This window comes from Lissotriton helveticus, chromosome 1_1 (assembly GCF_964261635.1).
Source record: "Lissotriton helveticus chromosome 1_1, aLisHel1.1, whole genome shotgun sequence".
Lineage (NCBI taxonomy): Eukaryota > Metazoa > Chordata > Amphibia > Caudata > Salamandridae > Lissotriton > Lissotriton helveticus.
Genome location: NC_136057.1, coordinates 1,297,159,523 through 1,297,180,888, shown reverse-complemented (window position 1 = coordinate 1,297,180,888; position 21,366 = coordinate 1,297,159,523). Strand labels below are relative to the sequence as shown.

At 45.6% G+C, this 21,366-nt stretch overlaps 1 protein-coding gene across 1 annotated transcript in view; it reads right to left on the bottom strand.

Moving 5' to 3' along the window:
- Positions 1-21,366, bottom strand: part of ATP13A1 (ATPase 13A1) — a 419,252-nt gene that overhangs the window by 221,613 nt on the left and 176,273 nt on the right. Inside the window, exon 13 of the mRNA XM_078681078.1 lies at positions 4,422-4,579. Within this exon, the coding sequence (XP_078537204.1) occupies positions 4,422-4,579 (158 nt within the window). The remainder of the gene's footprint in view (positions 1-4,421; positions 4,580-21,366) is intronic.

Sequence of the window (21,366 nt, the reverse complement as noted above, 5' to 3'; positions counted from 1 at the left end):
AAAAACAAAAATGCTGGTGGTTCTGTGTGCAGAGGTGCTGGTCGCAAGGGTAGCTTTGAACGTTACCGCTGAAGTCTATGGAGAAAACCTGAAACAGAAAGAGGATGCAAGCGAGGCCCAGTACGGCAGAACCCAAAGGTGTACTCCGCTCTCGAGGGTCTCTGGAGCAAGTGTGGACTGCCGGTAGGCTCCAGCTCGGGTGCAGAAGTGTTTTGTCCGACAGGTCGCTTGCGTTGGAGGATCACTGTTTAGGTCGACCAGGAGATGGGCACAAAAGAGGACAGCAGGGCCACTCTTGATGATGACCTCTCTGGTGCAGACGTTACACGTCAGTAGGTTGGTCTTGGTGTCTGGGCTGGACACTGAACAGTTAATTTTCTGGACAATGGTGTACTGACTAGGGGTGGGACAATTTGTAACGGCCATTTGTCTGATGTTATATTCTTACATGCGGGTGCTAACAGGAAGATTCTCCCTCCCCAACTTCTGGGAACCAGATGGAAAAGGGGGAATGAGCTGGAATTCAGGATTTCTTCTATCATTGGTTTGTACCTATGAGGAACCTTTGTCCCTTCCTGCAGACCTTCCATAAGTTTGCCTTTCGATTCGATGAAAGGAGTATCCTACATAGTATTCAAGTTGTCTTTGAGGATAAGGGCGTCTTTGGCCTACATGCTGGTTGAATCCTGCACTGAAATTTTGCGAACTTAGTGAGCCACAAAAAGAAGATGGCCCAAATCTGCGATACTGCAACAGCCCTAAAGCCTTTGCTATATCAGTGTCAGTTTTAATGCCTTGCAGAGCTTCATCAGTATGTTTACTCAAAATAATTAACCCATCTAAAAGCATGTTTAAGATTTTAGATTGTACATCAGTATGGAAGGCTGTGGACTTTACCCAACATTGCCTCCTTAGTACAGTTTCTCCTGCCAACTGGTGAAAACCTGGATATGAAGCATCCTTCGCCAGGTCAATAATGAAAGAGGAGGTTAGGTCTCCTTCCTTTAGGATAGCTCTTGCGATTTCCCGCTTATCCTCAGGGATAAGATCCAGTAATGGAGCTATGTCAATACTATTGTATTGGCAATACATTTGCTATTCTTGTCCGGCGGACTAGAAGATGGCGTTATTGGGGTCTTGGTTCTTCTCCGAACTTCTGAAGCAATTACTGAATCGGGTACAGTATGACCAGTGAGGCAAGCTGGAACTGAATCCGGAGCTTTGTATTTCTTTTACATACAAGGTATCACAGCTGGAACGGTAGCAGGTGTCTTCATTAATTTCAGACCTTCTGACCAGACATAATCAAGAATAGGCATGGATGTAAAGTATTTCCGAGTTTGCTCTTCAAAATCATACAGAAAACATGGTTGATCAACCGAGGTCATTGTATTTCTTGGCAACTTCAATCAATGAATTAAATTTAGAGATAACATCTGTAGCATCTTGTGGCACTGGCTCATAATTTCCACTAGGGACAATAACATCTCAGCCATCATCATCATCATCCCTTCCATCATCTTCTGGTGGACGCTCACCTTCATCTCCTTCCACATCAGAATAGGTAGAACCATTAGAGTAAACATCATCCAGGTCTCCTCAATGTACCTATCCCGTTGGAGGAGGTAGCAGTGATGGCTGCCTAGGAGGTGAAACTGGTAAAAGAGCAGGGTGTAGAGGCAGGAGCAGCAGGTAACCCCATGTTAGGATAATTAGATGGTTTTTGAGTCAATAATTTAGTAAAAGGATCCATCATTTGTTGCAATGTTGATAAGAAGGCCATTGGCACTAGGACAACATCTGGCGCTCTAACATCTAGGTGGCTCCTGCCTTAAAATCATTTGAGCACTTTCAGACCTATACTCCCACTAACACACACATTCACGGTAGAACTCATCGTCCACTGCGTACCTTTCAAACTCTGGGGCATATCTCACATCGAATTACGTTAGGCTGTAAGGGGTCAGTGAGGAATAATCACTAGCTGCTTCTTCTTGCTCTACCTGCAATAATTGTATTGGAGGCACATCAGTCATCCTTAAGGTGAAAAAACATTTTATCCCATGTTTGACTGGGTGGTTCACAAAGGGGATGCAGTCGATGGTATGGTCGTCGTCAGCATGCTCTATGAAGACGGCATGCTCGACTGTCGTCGTTGACAATATCTTCATTGTTGACAAAGGAGTTAAGGTCTTTGACGGTCTTGTTGTCGACTAGGTTTCCTTTGAAGATTTCTTCTTTTTTGTCACAGGTGAGTCTCTGTAGCGCTTAGAGACTGGTTTGTCATCAGAGAAGATGGCTGCAAGCGCTTTACCAAATAGATCATGCTCAGGAAACTGTAAAAGTCTCCTCTGGTGGGGCTGCTTTCATTGAAGTGCTTGGGGGCCAATTCTATGGGCGATGCCCCTTCTTCTGGGAAGATTCGGTGAGGTGGAAAATTCTCTTTATTCATAAGAAATAATGCCAACCTCCTTTCTCTATCCTGGAGAGTCTTAATGGAGAAAGACGTGCAGATCTTGCATTCAGCTGACTTATGCTTGGGATATAGACAATTAATACATAGATGTAAATGTTTTTGCTTCCAGAAGATTAACAGTTTTTAAAATTAGATCTCTTATTTTTAGAAGCAACTGGTGATAGTTGCTTTTCAAACCAAAAAGATCTCCTTGGCCCAGGAATTGAAACAATCTAGTCTAAAATCAACTCGCAGTACAGTAGCACCGAAGCTGGGCTGGTTCGAATCCAGGGCAGACCAAAATAGAAATAATTTCAGGTTCACTTAAAGATGAGAGCAGATCTCTGGCAGGGGGCTCCCTCACGCAGGAAGTGCGGTAGAAATCTGAGCTAAGATGGCCTATTGGGGGAGTAGGAGTGCATTAGTTTCCATCTCATAGGCTGAAGTTTGGGTTCTTTCAAATGAGGTGGCAGTGTTCCTAAACAGTCTATGTAGTTTTAGGCCTGTGGCCATTTAACATATATATATTTTATTATATATTTTACACTGTATCCTGCTATTTTAAATTACCAGGAATTCCCAGCCTGACTAAGGGGAATGATTCAAGCATCTGAATATTTAAATGATCCAGTTTAGGAGAACTGACAAGTCAATGGGGGAATCATTTATATTCCTCTGAAGTCTCTCAATGATCTGATCCCATTCAAATCCAGCAGGAGCAGACCCCGGTGGATTTAACATTCTGGGTTTGAAAATATCACTTTTAGAAAGTTAGTATTTTCTTGCCTAACTGTCCAAGCCAGCCTCTGCTAGGTTCTCTATTCCTTGTCTGGAGTTTGAGTGACAGGGTCCGGGGGATTCCAGGACACAGGGTGAGTCAGCACAGGGCTGAATAGAGCTATCTGTATGTAGATGGGTGGGAGGAGTTGCACTTGGGACCTGAATAGGGCTGGGCCTGCCTTCCACAATGCAATGCTGGCTCCACCTCCTGTGGTGCGTCTGATGTCCCTGGCCCACACTGTCAAAAGAAAGAAGGAGTTTTGTCAACAAAGTGCTCCAGGACTGCACAGAACTGGTTTGGACTGGGTAAAGGATCCTCTGCCTTCAAGGGACAAAGGATGTGCTAGTATAAATATTGGGACCCAGACCCAAGAACTTAAATCACTTTGCTGCGGAGAGGAACCAGAGAAACTGAGGAGGAGACTATCCCTAAGCTGAGTGCTGTTTGAGGGATTGGCCTGCAGTGGTTGCCTGACTGCCAAAGAAAGGAGAAATTACTTTGTGCTACTTTCAAATCAACTTGTAAAGGATCTCCAAGGGATTGAGATAGAGCTTGCCTCCTGCTGAAGTCTCAGGGACCACAGACTTCACTAGCCAGCTCTCCTGCCTTCCCTCTGCCAACTAGAGAACCCCAAATCTAACAGGGACCCATAATTAAATCGTCTTCGTAACATTTCTCTTAACACTGAAATCTTCATGCACACCGTGTAAGTTTCACACATAAAGGCAGATGACCATAGTTATTGGGGGTCAAAACAGAACTATACCCAGAGCAGATGGCAGATATTGTCCCAAAAATATACGGATAAAGGCCTATGCACAAGACTAGAAACTGACACAATCAGGCTCTCATAGGTTTGGAGAGGGGACAGTATGCATCCTCACAAATTTTGGGTGCTCTTTTGATTTGAGAACCCTGCACAGATTACTCTTAGTTGGGTGGGGAAATACTATAAAGAGCAGGGTAATAGAGATGATGCATGGCAGCGGTCTACTTTATTGTACCACTCTGTAAAGTCATAGTAGATTCGTTTAAGTCAGGAAAAGTTATTCAAACGGAAAAAAGTTTGAATATTACACAAACTGCGAACCTTAACTATGAGCCTGCAGGGCCAAGTCACTGTATAATGAAAACGGCACTGTAAAATGCAAGAAAAACATGTATTTTTTATTATCAATGGCATACCTTTAGTCAAAGACCAATCTATGGCAGTTAGCACTGCTTTCTCCAAAGGATCGCCAACCAACGTCCCGTCATCCATCTGCACGAGCGAGTGACAGGTCGCTATAACTCGGTGTGTTTCTATAGGAATGTCCGTCACTGGTGTTACATCTTTCCCATCTCTAAAATCATTGACAGAAAAGTCAAAGGGCTAGTTAAGCGTACAGCAGGTTATTAAGTCTCCTTGAAGCAAAGAGCAACAACATTACATAAGAGCCATTTTTATCTAACTCTTGCTAATGCAATGCAGTCTTTCTAGTTTCATGCCTGCACCGAAATAATCTTCAGTACTAGTCTAATCTAACAGTACTCACTTTATTGGCTTCAGACAGAGGATATGCTGGATCAGCCCACCGGAATTCAAATCTGTGACCATCAATTTGCTCCACTATGTTACAAGAACCATAATATGCAATTGCCAGACCACAAACCTAACACCTGACTCACCAAGCATGCAAGTTATCATACCAATGATATGATTTTGAAGTGTGAATTCACTTGTCTTTTAAACAAAATGCGAATGTAAACTTGTATTTATTTACTTGCGAGAAAGACCATCCCAAAATGGGGTAGTATTAGGTAGGAGTACATATGCGGGGTTAATCTGAGGGATGATGTTCCAAGGCCTAGATGCTTTGAAACTTTGTGCACACCCACAAAGCTGTAAGAATGTACCAACTGTTAAGGATTCGTTCAACAATGAAAGCAACTAGAGATTTATTGTCGTCAATGGCAGAAGCAAGGAGTATGTTATCTATTCGTAGTGTGTAGTGCATAGATTCATATGCTTAGCATACACCTGCCATCTAGTGTTGGGCTCTGACATTTGAGACTTGTTTTTCTTCGAAGAAGTCTTTTGAGTCACGAGGTATGGTGACTCCTTCTATAGTTGTATTGAGAATGGTCATAGAGTCCACTGGGAGATTGTTTTTACTCATCGGGTGAGCTTGGTATAGAAGCAGTAGAGAGAAGGTAAAGATGAACATGCAAGATCTAGTTTGAGAAGAATTAGTGTTTATGAATAGTGTGTATGTGACAAAGCAAACACAAAGAGATGATGGACGGAGTGCTGAAACTTTTCAAATACACACCCAATCACAGATCTTGGTTGAATCCATCATCATTCTTCGGCTCACTTCGCCACCCCAGTTCAGGCCCAGCCATATGCAAATCAGTCTTGACCCTGTTGCTCAAGGGGACAGTCCAGCGCAAACTGCCAAGCTAGGTCATCCCTAAACCAGAAACCAGCATCCGGGACCGGTTTCAAGGTAACAACGCATCCAAAACGCCTCGGCACGACTGATCCTCGATGTACCACGACACGGCCACATCACTCCCCACCTGAGAAACCTACACTGGCTCCCCGTCAACAACAGGATATCCTTCAAGCTCCTCATCCACGCACACAAGGCACTCCACAAGACCGGCTCAGCCTACCTCAACAGACGGCTCTCCTACACCCCCAACCGCCAACTACGCTCCGCCGACCACTCACTCGCCACCGTCTCGCGCATCCGAAGAACAACCACTGGCAGGAGATCCTTCTCCCACCTCGCTGCCAAGACATGGAACACCCTCCCACTGAGCCTACGACAGACCCAAGACCTGCTGACCTTAAGGAGGATACTAAAGACCTGGCTGTTCGATCAGTAGGATGCAGGAGGCCATGAGGTCCAGCGGCCTCGGAGTCATTCTCACCAAAATCCGGGATAGAGGCTGAAACATCAGTATCCTAACCCAAATATCGCTAATGGGGAGGATAGGCCCTAAACTGCACAGTGTCCAGAACTGCCTGATGAAAGGAAGCATCTAAGAGGGAGTTTGGTATGACTTTGGCGATTTGAAAGTGAACCCCACCAAGTGTAGGTCCGCCGTAGTCTGAACGAGGGAGACCACAGCCTGTGGCGAGCTCGCCTTGAACAGTAAGTCGTTGAGATAGGAGGAAGACTGGTACCCCTGATCTGCGCAGATGAGTTGCGCCCACCGCCATCACCTTAGTGAACACCCGATGGGCACTGGTAAGGTCAAAGGGGAGCGCGGTAAACAAAGTGCTTGTTATCCACTGTCAACCTTAAGTAATGTCTGTAGACAGGCAGGAAGGGAGGGAATATGGAAATAAGCGTCCTGGAAGTCCAACGCTACAATCCAGTCTCCTGGGTCACAGGCAGAAAGGACCTGGGACTGAGTGAGTATCCTGAACTTCTCCTTCCAGAGGAAGAATTTGAGGGTCCCGAGGTCTAAGATAGGACGTAGGCCTTTGTCCTATTTGGGCACCAGCAAATAGCGGGAACAACAACAATGTCCTACTTCTGGCACAGGAACGCTCTATGGACCCCTTACCTATGAGCTGCAACTTCCTTGTGGAGAAGTGCCAAATGATCCTCTGACATTCGGTTGTAGGAGGGTGGCATGGCGGGAGGAGTAGTCTCGAAGGCGAGGGAGTAGCCCCTTCAGACGATCTGCAGAACCCACTTGTCTGACGTGATGGATTGCCAGAGGAGGAGATGATGGCGAATCGTGCCTCTGACTGGCATTTGATGGGTCTGAAACGTCAGACTAAGAAGGTTTGTAGGTAGTGGCAGGGGAGGAAAGGTAGACCGGTCCGCCTGCTGGCTCCATGACCCACAAGAATACTGGGTCCCACGTCCGCGGCCACACAGAGGCTGGACAGCCTGCATGACTTGGTGGCTGTGCAGGATGTGGCTGGCAACTCCTTCCGTAGCTACGAAAGGAGACTGGTGTGGGTGGGAGCTAGCCGTGAGGCCCAAGGATCTGGCCGTAGCTTGAGAAACCGTTAAGCGCTCAACTGCAGAGTCTGCCTTGCCGCCAAAAAGGCGAGTGACATCAAAAGGCCTGTCCATCAAAGTAGATTGGACATCCACCGAAAAGCCAGAAGTCCTCAACCAGGAGTAGCATTGGAGTGCTACTGACGAGGCAACTTTTGTGCCTAGTGAGTCAGTGGTGTCCAGTCCTCATGTTGTATTTGGACACGCCTCTCCCATCTGCAACTGACTAGGACAGAACGGCCTGGGCATCCTCCGGGCAATGAGGTAGCACCTGTGCAACCTTATCCCAGATGGCATGAGAGTATCAGCCCAAGAGGCACGCGAATTCGCTGACCACAATGCCAAGCTGGAGGTAGAAAACATCCTCTTCCCAAGATAGTCAAGCTTCTTTGATTCCCTTTCTGGGGGTGCAGAAGGGAATGCACCTAAGGAAAATGAGGCTTGGACAACCAAGCTCTCAGGGGCGAGATGTTACATGAGGAACACTGGGTCGTCCAAGCAGGGCAGTAGGCGATTATCCTGTCCACCGGAACCCGTGTGTTGGGCTTGGGCCAAGCGCCCAGAGGGACATCAGTGAGGGCTTCATTAAGGAGCAAAAGGGGCCCTGAAGTGTTAACCGCAGGCTGGACCACCTCTGTCAGGAGGTTTGTCCTGACTGCCACTGAAGGGAGCTTGAGGTCAAGGACCTTGGCCACCCTTCTCACCACCACGGCATAGGAAGCTCCCTCCTCCATAGCCATGGCAGAGGGAGAAAGCAAGCCAGTGTCTGGTGAAGTGTCCAAACCACTGACCTCACTCAGGTCCATTCGCCAATCCGTAGGTTCTGAAAGCTGGTCAGTTAAATGGTCCAGCTGCCCTTCTCATTCCTCTTCCCCACCTCCTGGCACAAAATCCATACCAGGGATGAACACCGAGACAAAAATCCCTTCCGGCCTTGGAATCAACGTCGATCTGGCTCCATTCCACGCCTGGGATGAGGATAGGGTCAACGCCGACCAGGGGCACAGTCGACGCTGGGAGTGTCGTCACTAGGGCCCAACTTCGGGAAAGGTCGAGTAAGATCGACTGGCGTCGGTCCAAATCCGAGAACTGATCCACGGAGGCCTTCTGGATTCTATGACGGAGCCGCTGGTATCGAAGGACCGAGGTCTAGTATAGGCCTTAAACTCCGATATTTCTTTGGAATGAGGAAGTACAGTGTGTACACCTGCTTGTCCTTGGTGTTGTATTGGGACGGGCTCTATATTCCCCTTTTGAAGCAGAGCTTCAATCGTCTATTGTAAGAATGAGAGATGTTCTTTTGACATAGTTTGCGTTTGAGGTGGGATATTGGAAGGGTGAGATGCAAGTTTAAGATGATATCCATTTACAATTGAAAAGACCAACAGATCGGAGGTAATTTGTACCCAGTGTGCGTGGTAGTTCTGTAGTCGTCCCCCTACTAGTGTTAGGTGTGGATGGGGGAGGTGAAGAGAGTCACTGTTTAGTGGAAGTAGTCTCCTGGAAGAGGAGACACAAACTCTGCCTTTGCTAACCCTGTACTGTGATCAATAATAAGTCCCTATAGTGTATTGTGAGTGATGGGGGCTGTGTGCTTTTTTTGGTGGGACGGATAACGTCTGGAGGTGGCTGCTTTGGATGCTCCTCTGTATTGGCCCCATTGAAAGGAAACCCTGTGTTGATAGGCTTGAAGGGCACCCACAGCTTTAGTGGCATATCTGTGTCCTTTGTTATTTTTTCTAGCATTTCATCTCCTTGGGGGCCAATAGGTGGTCCCCATCGAATGGTAGGTTCAGTAGATATTGCTGTGTATCAGGCTTAAAACCCCCTTTACTGAGCAAAGCATATCACCTAATAATAATGCTGGTGCTCACCTCTCTTGCGCTGGTGTCTACTGCATCTATCCTGAATTACATTGTGCCACTGGATATCATCCTTCCTTCTTTTACCAGTTCTGATCTTTGTGTTTATATTAATCAGTGAGATGCTGGAACAAATCCTGCATCTCATCCCATTTTGCCCTGTTATATCTGGACAGAAAGCCCACGGAGTTTGCTATTAGGGTGATTGGCTGCCTGAGCTGCTACACGCTTACCAGCTGCATCATACTTTTTGCTCCTCTTATCAGTAGGGGTTAGAAATGGGATTTCTGGTTGGCTAGGGCATGCGCCTAAGCCACTTAGAAACCACCACTCTAGTCAGGGCAAGGGAGTTACATGCTTAAGATACCCACAGCTCACCCCCTTGGTAGCTAGGCTTATCCCGAAGGCAATGTGTAAAGCGTTTGCGCAACACACACACCGAGGCGACACACTAGGCACACTACAAAAGAAACTCCCTCCAAGGTTATATAAAAAATATCCTTTGTATTACTCAAACACATTAGATCATAATCACAAATATACACTGTGCAAACTGACACTAGGCTGTACTTTACATGGGGATTATATACATGACAAGGCCAATTGAGCCACTATCCGAACCATTAGAAAGCACAAGTAGTAATTATAAAATAGCCAGCAACTACTGGTTACATACTGTACTCAAAACCATCCCATTAGACATAAACACCTTGTGCATCACATTAGGCATAAACACATTATGCACCACATTAGGGCCTTGCGCCCCACCAGCACCTTAGGTACTCACAGGCCGACTGGCCTTCCTTGGGGGCCCATCTGGGACTTCCCCGTAATGCCCTACGTCAATCAAAAGTCAGGGCTCTAAGCTGCTACTGCAGCAGGGTGCAGGCCCAACAGGCTGGCACCAGAAATTAGGGGCGAGGGTGTAACTCACCCTGGTCCCTCTTGAGACCCAAAATACTGCCCCCTAAACGTTGCAGCTGCACTCGATCTGGCGGTGCAGCTGTGCTCCCCAAAATCGGCACCAACAGTGCCTCGGAAGGCCCCCTCACCAGGGCTTATACGGTGGGCCCAAAAAGGAACGGCCCCATCATTGCAGCTGCCGGCATTCTGGCTGTGCAGCTGGGAAAATCAGCACTGACACCCAGAGTGCATTGAGAGACCCTATTCACTGGGGCTCTTCCGATGCCGCTCACAGGCACCAACAATGCTCAAATTTCAGCCCCACTCACTGGGACTTCTCCTTCAGTTTGATAGGCGAGGGTTGTGATGCTTTCCCCCGTGTGGTGTAACCAGCAAGTTCCTCTCCACTCGTTGTGGTGCAGCCGGGACCTTTGGGTCTTCCCAGACCGCCGTAGCAAAAACTCCCGCAGTGGAGACTCAGGTGCCTCTCGCTGCGCGGACCGCGCATTGACTGCCCCTCCTCCCGCCAGGCAAGATCGGAGAATTAAGGAGAGTCATAGGGGTCAGAATGGTCACCTGGACTATGTTCCCCTGTGGATGATGTGGGTGATTCTTGTGGGGGAGGTGGTAGGTGAGGTCCATGATTTCCTCTTCAAAAGACTTTCCTTTTTGGCTCTGTGGAGGTCTGTGTTAGTTCCGGCACCGAGCGTTTGTTTTGGGTGCAGAGACATTGGATGCCATAGACATTTTGGCTGCCAAGGGTGTTTTTGGCTCCGAAGGCCTTGAAGACTTTCAGGAGTCAAAATGTGGTCTTGATGCCAGCTCCAAAAGGGGCTTTGACTGTGTACTGGTCGTTGCCTCTGACTTTTCGGTGCCCTTTGAGGCCTTTTTAGGTGAAGGGACAAGCCTCTGCTCCTGTGCCGGACGCCTCCATGGCCCAAGGGCAGTGGGGTTCAGTGAGCCAATGTGTGTGTGTGTTTTTTTTTTTTTTTTTAAGTGTAGGAGCCTTTCACCAGTGTACCCGCGTACCCTATAAAATCTTCAGGCTAGTAGTCCGAATCAGAACTTTCCCCAGTGCTGGCGAGCAGGATGCTTGCGTCCACTGGCGCCCCGCCTGGGCTTCTGCCTCCTTCTTGACGCCCTCATCAGTATGGAGGCTTTGTGGTTGGTCCCTGAAGATATCGAGCACATCATCGAATCACAATGAGAGTGCATTGTAGTATGTACCCAGTCCCGTTCTCTACGTGGACAACGTTTTCTTCGACTGAAAGGACAAGAAGGCTTCACACATTTCTTCGTCTTCGGGCGACAGGCAGAGGTTGCAGACCGGGTGTTGGTCTTGCCTGGAGCATTCTGCATTGCACTTGGGGCAGAAGCTGAAGGGAGTCTTTTCCATCACTCAGTGTGCGTTGAGTGAAAGAAGATGGAAGCGAAGCTTGAAGCTGGAAAAAATGGCCCAAGGTAGGCTGAATGAAAGGTGTCATAAAAAACAGTCAGTGACTGTTTTTCTGTAATATCCATAGGCCGCTGGAGAAGGCTGCAGAAAATGTGTTGAAGGTTCAATCCCGGAGCTCTGAGACAGACGTCTCAACCTGATGGTGTAGTCTAACAAAGGATCCGATGACCATGAACAATACAGACTATAGGCGGAATCACCATACATCGTTACTCAAAAGACTTCTTCAAAGAAAAACAAGTTGCAAATATCCGAGCCTAACAATAGCTGGCAGGAGTATGCTAAGCATATGTTTCTACGGCCAACAAATGAAGTGTGACAGAAACACACCAAAGTAATACATGAAAGGCAGTAAAGATATTAAAGAAGTTCAAAACAGGGGTCATGAAGTATGCTGTCCAAGACGGCAGATTTCTCGGAATAGCATGTTCGACCCAGGTCGCGCTGTTATCATGTGTCCTGGAGTCTGCAAATAGATAGTGGAAAACTGCCGCAGCAGTGGGGAGCTACTGGCCGGTCCAGGCTCTGGGTCATTCTGCAGATAGAAGCATGGCATGAGAGGCATCTGTCATGGCAGCCAGGCCCGAGCTACACAGTTGTTGATTGCAACTGGACTGGGGCTCTGCAGCAGGGGCAGAGTGATATGGACTAGCAAAGACCCCTCTTCCCCCACCCCAGCAGTGGATCCTTGACTCACCATTTATGGTGTACTGGGCAAAGAAGCAGGGCCTGAACGGCATGGTTGGCAGTGAAGGCTGGGCCAGCATGCAGCAAGACGTGGCTGGAGAGGAGTCAGAGGATCAACTACAACATCACTGTGTTCCCTCCCAAGGTATGGTGGAGAGGTCCAGCCTGCCTTTAAAGTCGCTATCAACTGGGGCCAGAGCAGTCACCCAACCTGGGGTGTCACAAGAGTGTCCAGAGTCATCCCATTGCTACAATCAACTGCAGCAGTCATGAACAGAGTGATCTCACAAGGAAAAATAATTTTAAAACAATGAGGAGGCAACTGGATTGGACACCCTACTGAATCGCCCATAACTGCTCAATGCTGGGGCCCATGATTATCTAGGCATGAAGGCCTCCTAGGACGACGACTCCTACATACCGGTTTCTTGTTTTTGTCCCAAGCAGAGCGCCTTCCTTTGCATCCAATAACTCCTTCAGCAGTACATCTTAGTCACAATCTTTATTTACACTTCCTCTAGTTTGACACTAGGGTAAATATCTCTGACATTTAATCTTGAATGACCCTGGGTCGTATACAGCTGTAATTGTTTGATATCGTTGGAGCAACACCTTTATGGGATCTTCAGTGCAGCCCCGGCATGCTGTTGGCATGGTGTGCTCCTGAGTAGCTGTCGTCCTCTGAGTTGGGCTTGCTTACCTTGAAGCTACACACAGGAAGGAGAACAGTGATATGATTCACACGCACAGGCAGGTAGTTGTCCTCTTAACATAGGCTGCTCGTGTCTACCACAGTCTGAAGCGTAATTGAGGCTTGCTGTATGGGCAAAGAGAGCCACTTCTTGGTTTTAGGTGGCCTCACAGCCTCTGATCCCCCATTTCTCTCGATGTGTTGCTCGAAAATTGTACACTAATAGGAAGAAACAGGTAAGCCCTCCCCTCAGGGTATTGTGACTGGAGTAATAACCCTGAGACACCTGTTGCCTGCCCTACTACATCAACAGGAAGAGTGAATACCTGCAAGTGAAACACAGTCCTCTAATAAGTCGGACATGATATTACAATCCAGCCCAGAAACTGGAAATTCTCTGGAGTTCAAAATCGATTCAGTTGCGATTCACCTTGGCTTACTGTGTGAGAATCAGAGGGAACCCTCACAGAGGGTCAGGAATAATAAAAGCACATTGCAGGAGCACAAACTACTACCCTTAAACAACAGGTGTGTGAGTTACTTGATTGAATGAACTTTTTAGAGGGTAGGGCGAAGGATGCACAGGGAAAATCACGCTGCAGAAATATCCGCATAGTGGGAATGCCTGAAGATGTGAAGCAATTGACCCTACTAGGTTGAAAATTGGTTAGTAAAACATGAAAGCTCCATTTTCTCTATCATTAATAACCACAATTGTGAGGGTGCATCATGTTCCTACTAAGCGCCCCTTTCAGTGCACAGCCATGAACAATTGTGGAGAACATCCTGAAAGTAAGAGACAAAGAGAATATGTTGAAAGCTGCCTGAAAGAAAGATCATTAGACAGTGGAAGGAGGTGGAGCTTTGATATGTCTAGACTACACGTTGGCAGTGCAGCATTGCTGTGCATCATTTATGGGAGTGAAGCATAAACTCTAGGTCTTGGGTGTGAAATATTCCCTTTTATTCCTGGCAAAGTAGATTATTGCAGACCAATACACTTTTTTTACTGAACCACAGAATAGCTGTGGTTGGGGGCTGAACAATAGTCTGCCACTACTCTTACTACTGAATTCTATATATGGTCCGTGATTGCACCTAAAGTCAATTATAACTTTTATTATGGTATGCATGACCATTACTGTAGGAAAGTGCCCTTTTTAGGTCTCGCTGAAGCCATCCCGTTAGGGATGCTTTGGCGAGATTAAAGTAAGGGCTATCAAAAGACCACCCAAAGTGCGGATCGGGTACAGTGCATGTGAGCACAACCACGCGCATTGTACACAGCTTTCATTTGCCACCAGACACTTCGTGCGAGCGCACCGCCTCTACTGTCACACGCATTCAGCTCACCAGGCTGCACACCCCCTCACCCCCCATATGCTTGCTCGCCAATGTCCCTCCCATCCTGATGGGAGGGACATTGGCCGCGATCTCTGCCGCGAGTTCTCACAGGCTCCTCTCTGCCCCCTTCCTTTAATGGCCCTCCCCCAGCACAGAGCGTGTATCGCTTGTTTTAGGACTTGTGCACTGGCCACAGTAGATCCATGAGACTCAGGGGTCCGCAGCGCAGGACACAGTAGTTAGAGCTTCAAAGCCCGTGATTCCTAGAGCACGCGTTAAGCAGGGAGCACAAGCCGCTGCAGCTCCTTTAAGCCCTTGCTGCCTATGAAACACAAGCTCCTTGAAGCCCTTGCTGCGAATAAAACACAAGCCGCTGCACCTCCTTGTTTTATTTGTTATAATGCAGCCACTGGCATCTCCATTCATCTAGTGGAGTCATTAGTACTTCGCCCCACTTCAAACCGTCTTCTTCATTAACGTATTATGATTCAGCCATTCACACCTTGCAAGAAAACTTCTGACATCAGCAACTTTTCTCAGACATGCGCTGCTATAACAATGTCATGTGAGCGTTTGCCAGAGAGAGCCTCCCCTCAGCTGCTGTGTTAGGGCACAAAGTCCCTGTTACTGAAAACATGATATGTATACAGCAGGTGCACCCCTTGCTGCAGGAGTCTACTTTATCCATCTGGCACGTGCTGTAGCCAGTGACCGTCCAAACGCCTTCTGCACATTAAGGAACGTTTTGTGGAATTACAAAAAGAGGCAGGCCGTCGTTATATTTTGCAGACAAGACATTTTTCTGCCAGTGTAGGTCCAGATTCAGAAACCTATAGTTTACATATTACGCATGCCTATATTCTGATTATTCCTGTGAGGTGCTTGTATCTTCAGCGTTGTGAATAAATTACCGTAAGTATAATGTATCTTTGCTATAATTGCAATGTTTTATTGGTGTAAGTCTTACACTCAGGAATTGCTTTATAAGTTTGCCCCCATATCTATAAAATAAGTCCATTCATCAGACCACTGTCCACATATTCATAAATACGAAAACTAGGACACTTATAGGGTACAATTAGCCAAGAAACGTGTAGGCTTTATAGGTTATTGTTTCATGACTAAAGACTCTACGTCTAGCAGATTTTATAACAAGTGGACCTCTATATATTATATTTACGAGGGAACATGCTCGTCCTTACAGTTTGCATAAAGCTAAATCGTTCAAGTGCCTTGAAAACTACCTCAGGCATTTGTAGGCGCATTGTACAGGAGGCGGAATTTTCATTGAATTTACATATTATACGCTGTGTGCGAGCTTGGGGACATGGAGATAACCTATTCGGCTTAGCCACTTACAGAGGTATTAATCATCAAGGATAACCAGTTTCAGAGCAAAACTATTTATCTGGCTGTTAAAAAGTTGTTTGTAAAAATCTGCAAGTTCGTTTGGCGTCCTCTATTCTTCGCATATTTTTAGAGTGTTATCCATCTGTTCGCCACATACAAAAAACAAGTGCCCAACCAGCCATTACAATACTAAGTGTTTAGGAGATATTAAGCTGGTGTTAGTTTCTAAACTTCAGTAGGGGCAAATGTAAAAATAAAACAAGCATGCTCACATTCGCGAGAGTTTGATCTATTGGCAATGTAAATGAAAGAGCCTTTTATTTATGTGTTTTGAAAACCGGCAAGGGTGCCTAAACTTGTACTTACGGTCCTTGCTTGCCAGAAGAAAGGCTGCCAATAAAAGAGGTGCAGTTACTAACAGAATTGCTTCTAGTAAGCAAAGACTTAAGTACAAAGTGCATGTTTATGCACCACTTGCAGCTTTTCAAAATACATAAATAAAAGGCATTGGCATTTACAATGCAAATAACTCAAACTCGCGCAAACGCAAGGCCTATTGCATTGCAAATGCTTGTTGACATGGTCATCCCCCACATAATGCCTGGTATTTGATGTGGTTTCGACTGGAGGTGCACTGGGTCAGTGACTTTTAGCCATGCTGAACAGCAGATGTGCTTCTAGACAACATGGCTAAAAGACATTGACAAGGCCAATAAGCTCGGGCATTGCTGTCATCTATTGGCTTTGTTAAGGCTTGTTCGTTGTAGACGGGGGTCTTGCTGAACAATGCGGAAGTGATAGTGAGAACAGTTGAGCTTTGAAGTGAGGCAAGAATGTGGCATAATGGCCAGAGCTGTTGACAGGGCAACTGGGGCAACAGGTTCGCATCTGGGTGTCGGCTGAACAATTTGTGATTCTAGGCAAATCACTTACGCTTCCCCCTGCCTATGACAATGAATGTGTCATTGTGCAATGTAACTGGAGAGCACTTAAAGCACTCCAATACAATCAGCTGGTGATAGCACTATGGCAAGATGGAGGACGGAAGTGGCTTTCCAATACTATTGGATTGTGCAAAAAATTTAAAATTAGCAAGTGCTGTTCGTGTTTTAACAACTTTGTGAAATGCATAGGTTTATGTACACATGTATGTATTTTAGTGGTATTTGAACAATGGAGAAGGCCTGAAAACACAAGTTCTCCTATAGAGTGATTGAAAACAAAGAAAGAAAATAGCTCTGCGAACCAGGAGCAGTGTAAGGAGACATGTACTTTGTGCATGCGCTATGGGAGGGCCAAACACAAGAAGAGGACAGGACGCCCACATGCCATGACGAATAACATTAAAGAAAATGAGAGAGGCTGAAGTTTACAAATGGTAAGAGATGGGCTGCCTGCAAGCCCACAGAAAGAGCACAACACACCTCTTTGAGACAGCACATGCATGGTCTATCCAAGACCCGAACAATAGGGTCTCAGCATCTGCAATATTATACCTCAAACCGCAGAGGATTTTACAAAAGACATCTTTGATTTCTCATTATTAGTGGTGATGTGCGCTAAGCTGTATGATACATTTCTTAACTACAGGGTTATTTATGTTCCGGCATGTACTACATTGTCAAATATATATTTTAGTTGCATAAAGCAGCTCTAACACAAGCAAAGTTTTTTTTTTTGCTGTACAAACTGCACTTTTGTCTTCCAGATGAGCAATATTTTGATTTTTCTGTCTTGATTACTGGTCAGGTTTGCCCCTCATTTGCTGATTGTACAGTTCATTGCAATGGTGTCTTTGTTCATTTTAATGAAATGTCTTCTGCAATTTCATGCACCTGGGCCATGAAGTGTTACCCATGCCATGACACCATTGACCTTTGCAAGCAAACAGTGAACATGGGATAGGCACAAAGACCAGTTAAGATTGCCATACTGCAGGGCCACCATATTATGTATTCAGAGTACCAACCAACATCTGGGTGCCTTTACATCATATGCATTTGTTACCGCTCACCATCACTTAAAATTCCAACATGATGGTCCCAACAAACTGAATGCCACTCATGGTCTAGAATGCCTGGTGTATGATCACAATGGATAAGAGATACAATATATGCACCTTTATAAGACGAAGGCAACTTCCCACTGCTTTCATTCGTTAGTCTCATTTAGCAACAGTAGGAGGTTCATGCTTAGAGATGAGGTGAAGGGGTATCAATGATTTTCCACCACCTTCTCCGATTGCCCCAGAGGTGTACTTATTTGACAGAGATCTTACCGCCTGCTTCCTGACTGACTATTTACAATGTAACTGCCCTAACGCAATGGACACTATATTAGTCCCTATCCAATTAACCATTTTTAAGGAAGCTAGTCAGTAAAGAATATTCCCTTATTACGCTACCTCCCCAACACCTCCTTCCCCCACCCCATGACCTGCAAGTCAGGTAAGATAACTTTTCTCCAACACTTTAAAATCAATTGTGGTCCGCACTGAATACCTAGATGAGGCTGTATCTAATCATAGCCCTGTGCTTTGTGAAACACACTGAAGTAGGACACGGTCCCTTATATCAACGGGGAAACTGCACCCTACAATGTAAGAGAATCCAGCCTATAGGGGTTCCAATGAGAAAGGTAGTACTAAGTTTGAAACAAATGAGAGTACTGAGAGTACTGCTACCTCTCCCTTTATTGAGTGGGACACATTTAAAACATCTAAAGAGGGAATGCATACGGAATACAATGTGGGCTTGTAAAACAAGTACATGAATTGAGTTTGAGATTGTATTGAAGTGTCTTGAGTCCCACATAGGTAGAGGGATGCAAATAATGCCATGTTAGTTAAAATAAGACAAAACTCACTGCTTATAGAAAGAAAAAGGCATCTACGTTACAAAGTATATGTGGACAGGTCACACCCAGAGCAAAAAAAACAATTCAAATATTATTCTATCTTGAATGATTAAATGTTAGCCCCCATGCCTGCTTTATGCTCTTACTGGAATGCAAAACATAATGCACAACAAAATCTTTATGCACAACACGAAAGCCACACAGTGTTCCATGAACTATGTGCTGAAAAGTATAATGTAATATCAGGTGGCATCCCCGTGCCGGTATTCAATGTCTTAGAAGGCCTAAGATTGCCAAGGGCGTAAAATAGCAATGGAAGAACCGATATCAGTTAAAGAAATCAAGGGAGCACTTAAACTACCTTTGGGTATAAAATGGGCCTAGATGGACTACCCATCATTTTAGAATACCTATGCCTTGCAAATGGCACCCAAACTAGCTGATCTGTATAAGAATTCTACTGAAATTTGCAGGTTACCCATGTCACTGACTGAGTCCATTCTAAATAAGAACTACAAGGTGCTCAGCAAGATACTGGTGGCAAAGAATTGTATTCAGCCTGACCACAATGGATTTATTCCTGGCAGAAGCACCTCCATTAACATCAGAAGTTCATATCGCCTGATGAAAGAGGTCTCAACTAAAGGTCACCTGCAGCCTGCTTGGAGTTGGGACCTTGAAAAGGCCATGGACACTCTTGGATCGGGATATAGGTTTGCTGCTTTAGGCTGGGTTTAGCTTATCTCTGAATAAAAATAAATATAGCTGCATACTAGCTGAAAAATGTAGACTGATAGCAGACAAGGGTATTCCTTTGGATGAAAAGATAGTTGCTATTTATTGTATACAGATTACATAATATAACTTAAGGATGTACAAGATTACATCCCTCCAATGTTGCAAAACCTGAATGACTAAGTTAGCTTCAGCCTTGGGTATTAACTAGTCTAAGTTGTGGCACTTCCGAGAACACTGTGCTTGTTCAGAACTCATGATGGGTAAAGGAGTATTTCAGTGGGAACCTACAACATTCCATTATTTGGGAAGTAATATACATCATTTCAAAATTTGGTTGGTGATCGTGGGTGGGCTTGCACCTGGCGTTAAAAAATATTCCATTGAGAGATAATGGGGCAAAATAGTGCTGCATTGCAAGCAACAAAAAGGACCTCCTTGTGGAATACTTATCGAATTAACGAACACTAGTGTTTTTTATGAAAGGGTGATCTTCAATAGTTGTACTACACTCCCCCCACTGGATAATAGTACTTGACGCATGGGACGGTACACCAGCTCACTTATCTCAGTAACACTATGCTATCATACTAACCTTCTAGAGACCTAGACCTCTTTTGTATGGTGATAGTTGTTCCAAGAATCCTAGCTAACTCCTGCTATCGAGGTACAAATGGGCTGCCTCGATGTTGCAAGTTGCCTAGGCCCCTATGGAGTTAAAGCCTGCCATGTTATCTGCATCTAACTGAATTATTCTTTCATCTCTATGTTTTCTTTTAGTTGTAGCTGTGTTAGCAGACATAGAACGGTACTATGTCATACACGTGTTTTATATAGCAATGACTGTCTACAATGACTCTGTAGTAATACTTTGACCTCAGATACTGTTGCAAAGGGAACCCTTTTTGGGTGGTCAGCTACCAATTTTTGGGGGGACTCACCTGCTGGTAATCTTGAATTCTAACATTTCACCACTGCGATGTGCAGAGAGTATGGGCTGTAACTGATAAAACATGACAATCTGCTTAAAACCGGATTGCCACATTTAACATTCCTATAAGGCCACATGTATGTGGTGCAGAAACACTGTTTCAGCAGAAATTCTGGGAAAGAATCTGACCAGCAGGTCCACTGCGTAGGATTGAATTTCAGCTTCGTCCCTATCAAGGGTCCCAGCACTTCCAAATAAAAAAACTGAATCCCATTCTGCACAGGGATTTAGAAGATTTTCAGGAAGAAATTTCCAATGCACCAGCAGGGCCAACCTGCTTCAGGTTTCACGCTTCGATTACACAGTGGCAGCAACAATTTCAGCATTGGCCAATGAGAGGAAGAGTTTTTTTATTCTAAATTGGCACAATACCTTTCTGTGATAAGATTGAGAAACTTTCAAACTTTTAGACTTCCAGACTGTCACTGGTAACAGCCCACTTCTTTTATGAGACCAGAGCTTCAATAAACTTGTTATTGGGGCTTTGTGGTGCAAGTATTATTGTGTTACATGTATTTTACTACTGCGTAAGCCCTGCTTAAATACTTTGGACATTGCTTTTGATTTAAGCCTCCCTTCTTCATGTGACATTACCACAGCAGATAAAAACATCTTCAAATCAGCTCTAAGATGGTACCACCAAGAGATACAGAACACTAAGTGCACATCTCTTGCAGAGAACATGGACACCAGCACTAACAACATCAAGGAAATGTTCACCATCAAAGATTTCACCGTGCCTTGGGCCGCATCCTGCAACATCATCCCCTCACAAGAACCTTTGCAACAAGCTTTCAGAATTCTTCTGTTCTATCTATCTATCTTTCTCAACTTCGACCCTCAACCAGACCTCATCATTCTTGCACCTCAACTTTCCATCACAGCCGATGAATGAACCTTGACCTTGTGGCCAGCCGTCACCACTATCCAAATCGCTGGTACAATGAGTACCATCCACTCGGGGCTCCAGCTGATTCCTGCCCCCACCATGCCTTCACCAAAGGACTTCTGCCAATCATTGAAGCCCTAACACCCATTCTCAACGCCTCCATTGACTCAGACATATTCCAGCACAGCTGGAATCATGTCACTGATCAGTCCAGCTCACGAAACCATCAGCTCACCCGGCCACACTTTACAACTACATACTCCTCTACCTCCTACCATACCCGGCAGAGTTCTTAGAGAAATCAACCAAGGGCTCACTGACCTCAGCAGCCACCAGCTCCTCGATGCCTTGCAATCTGG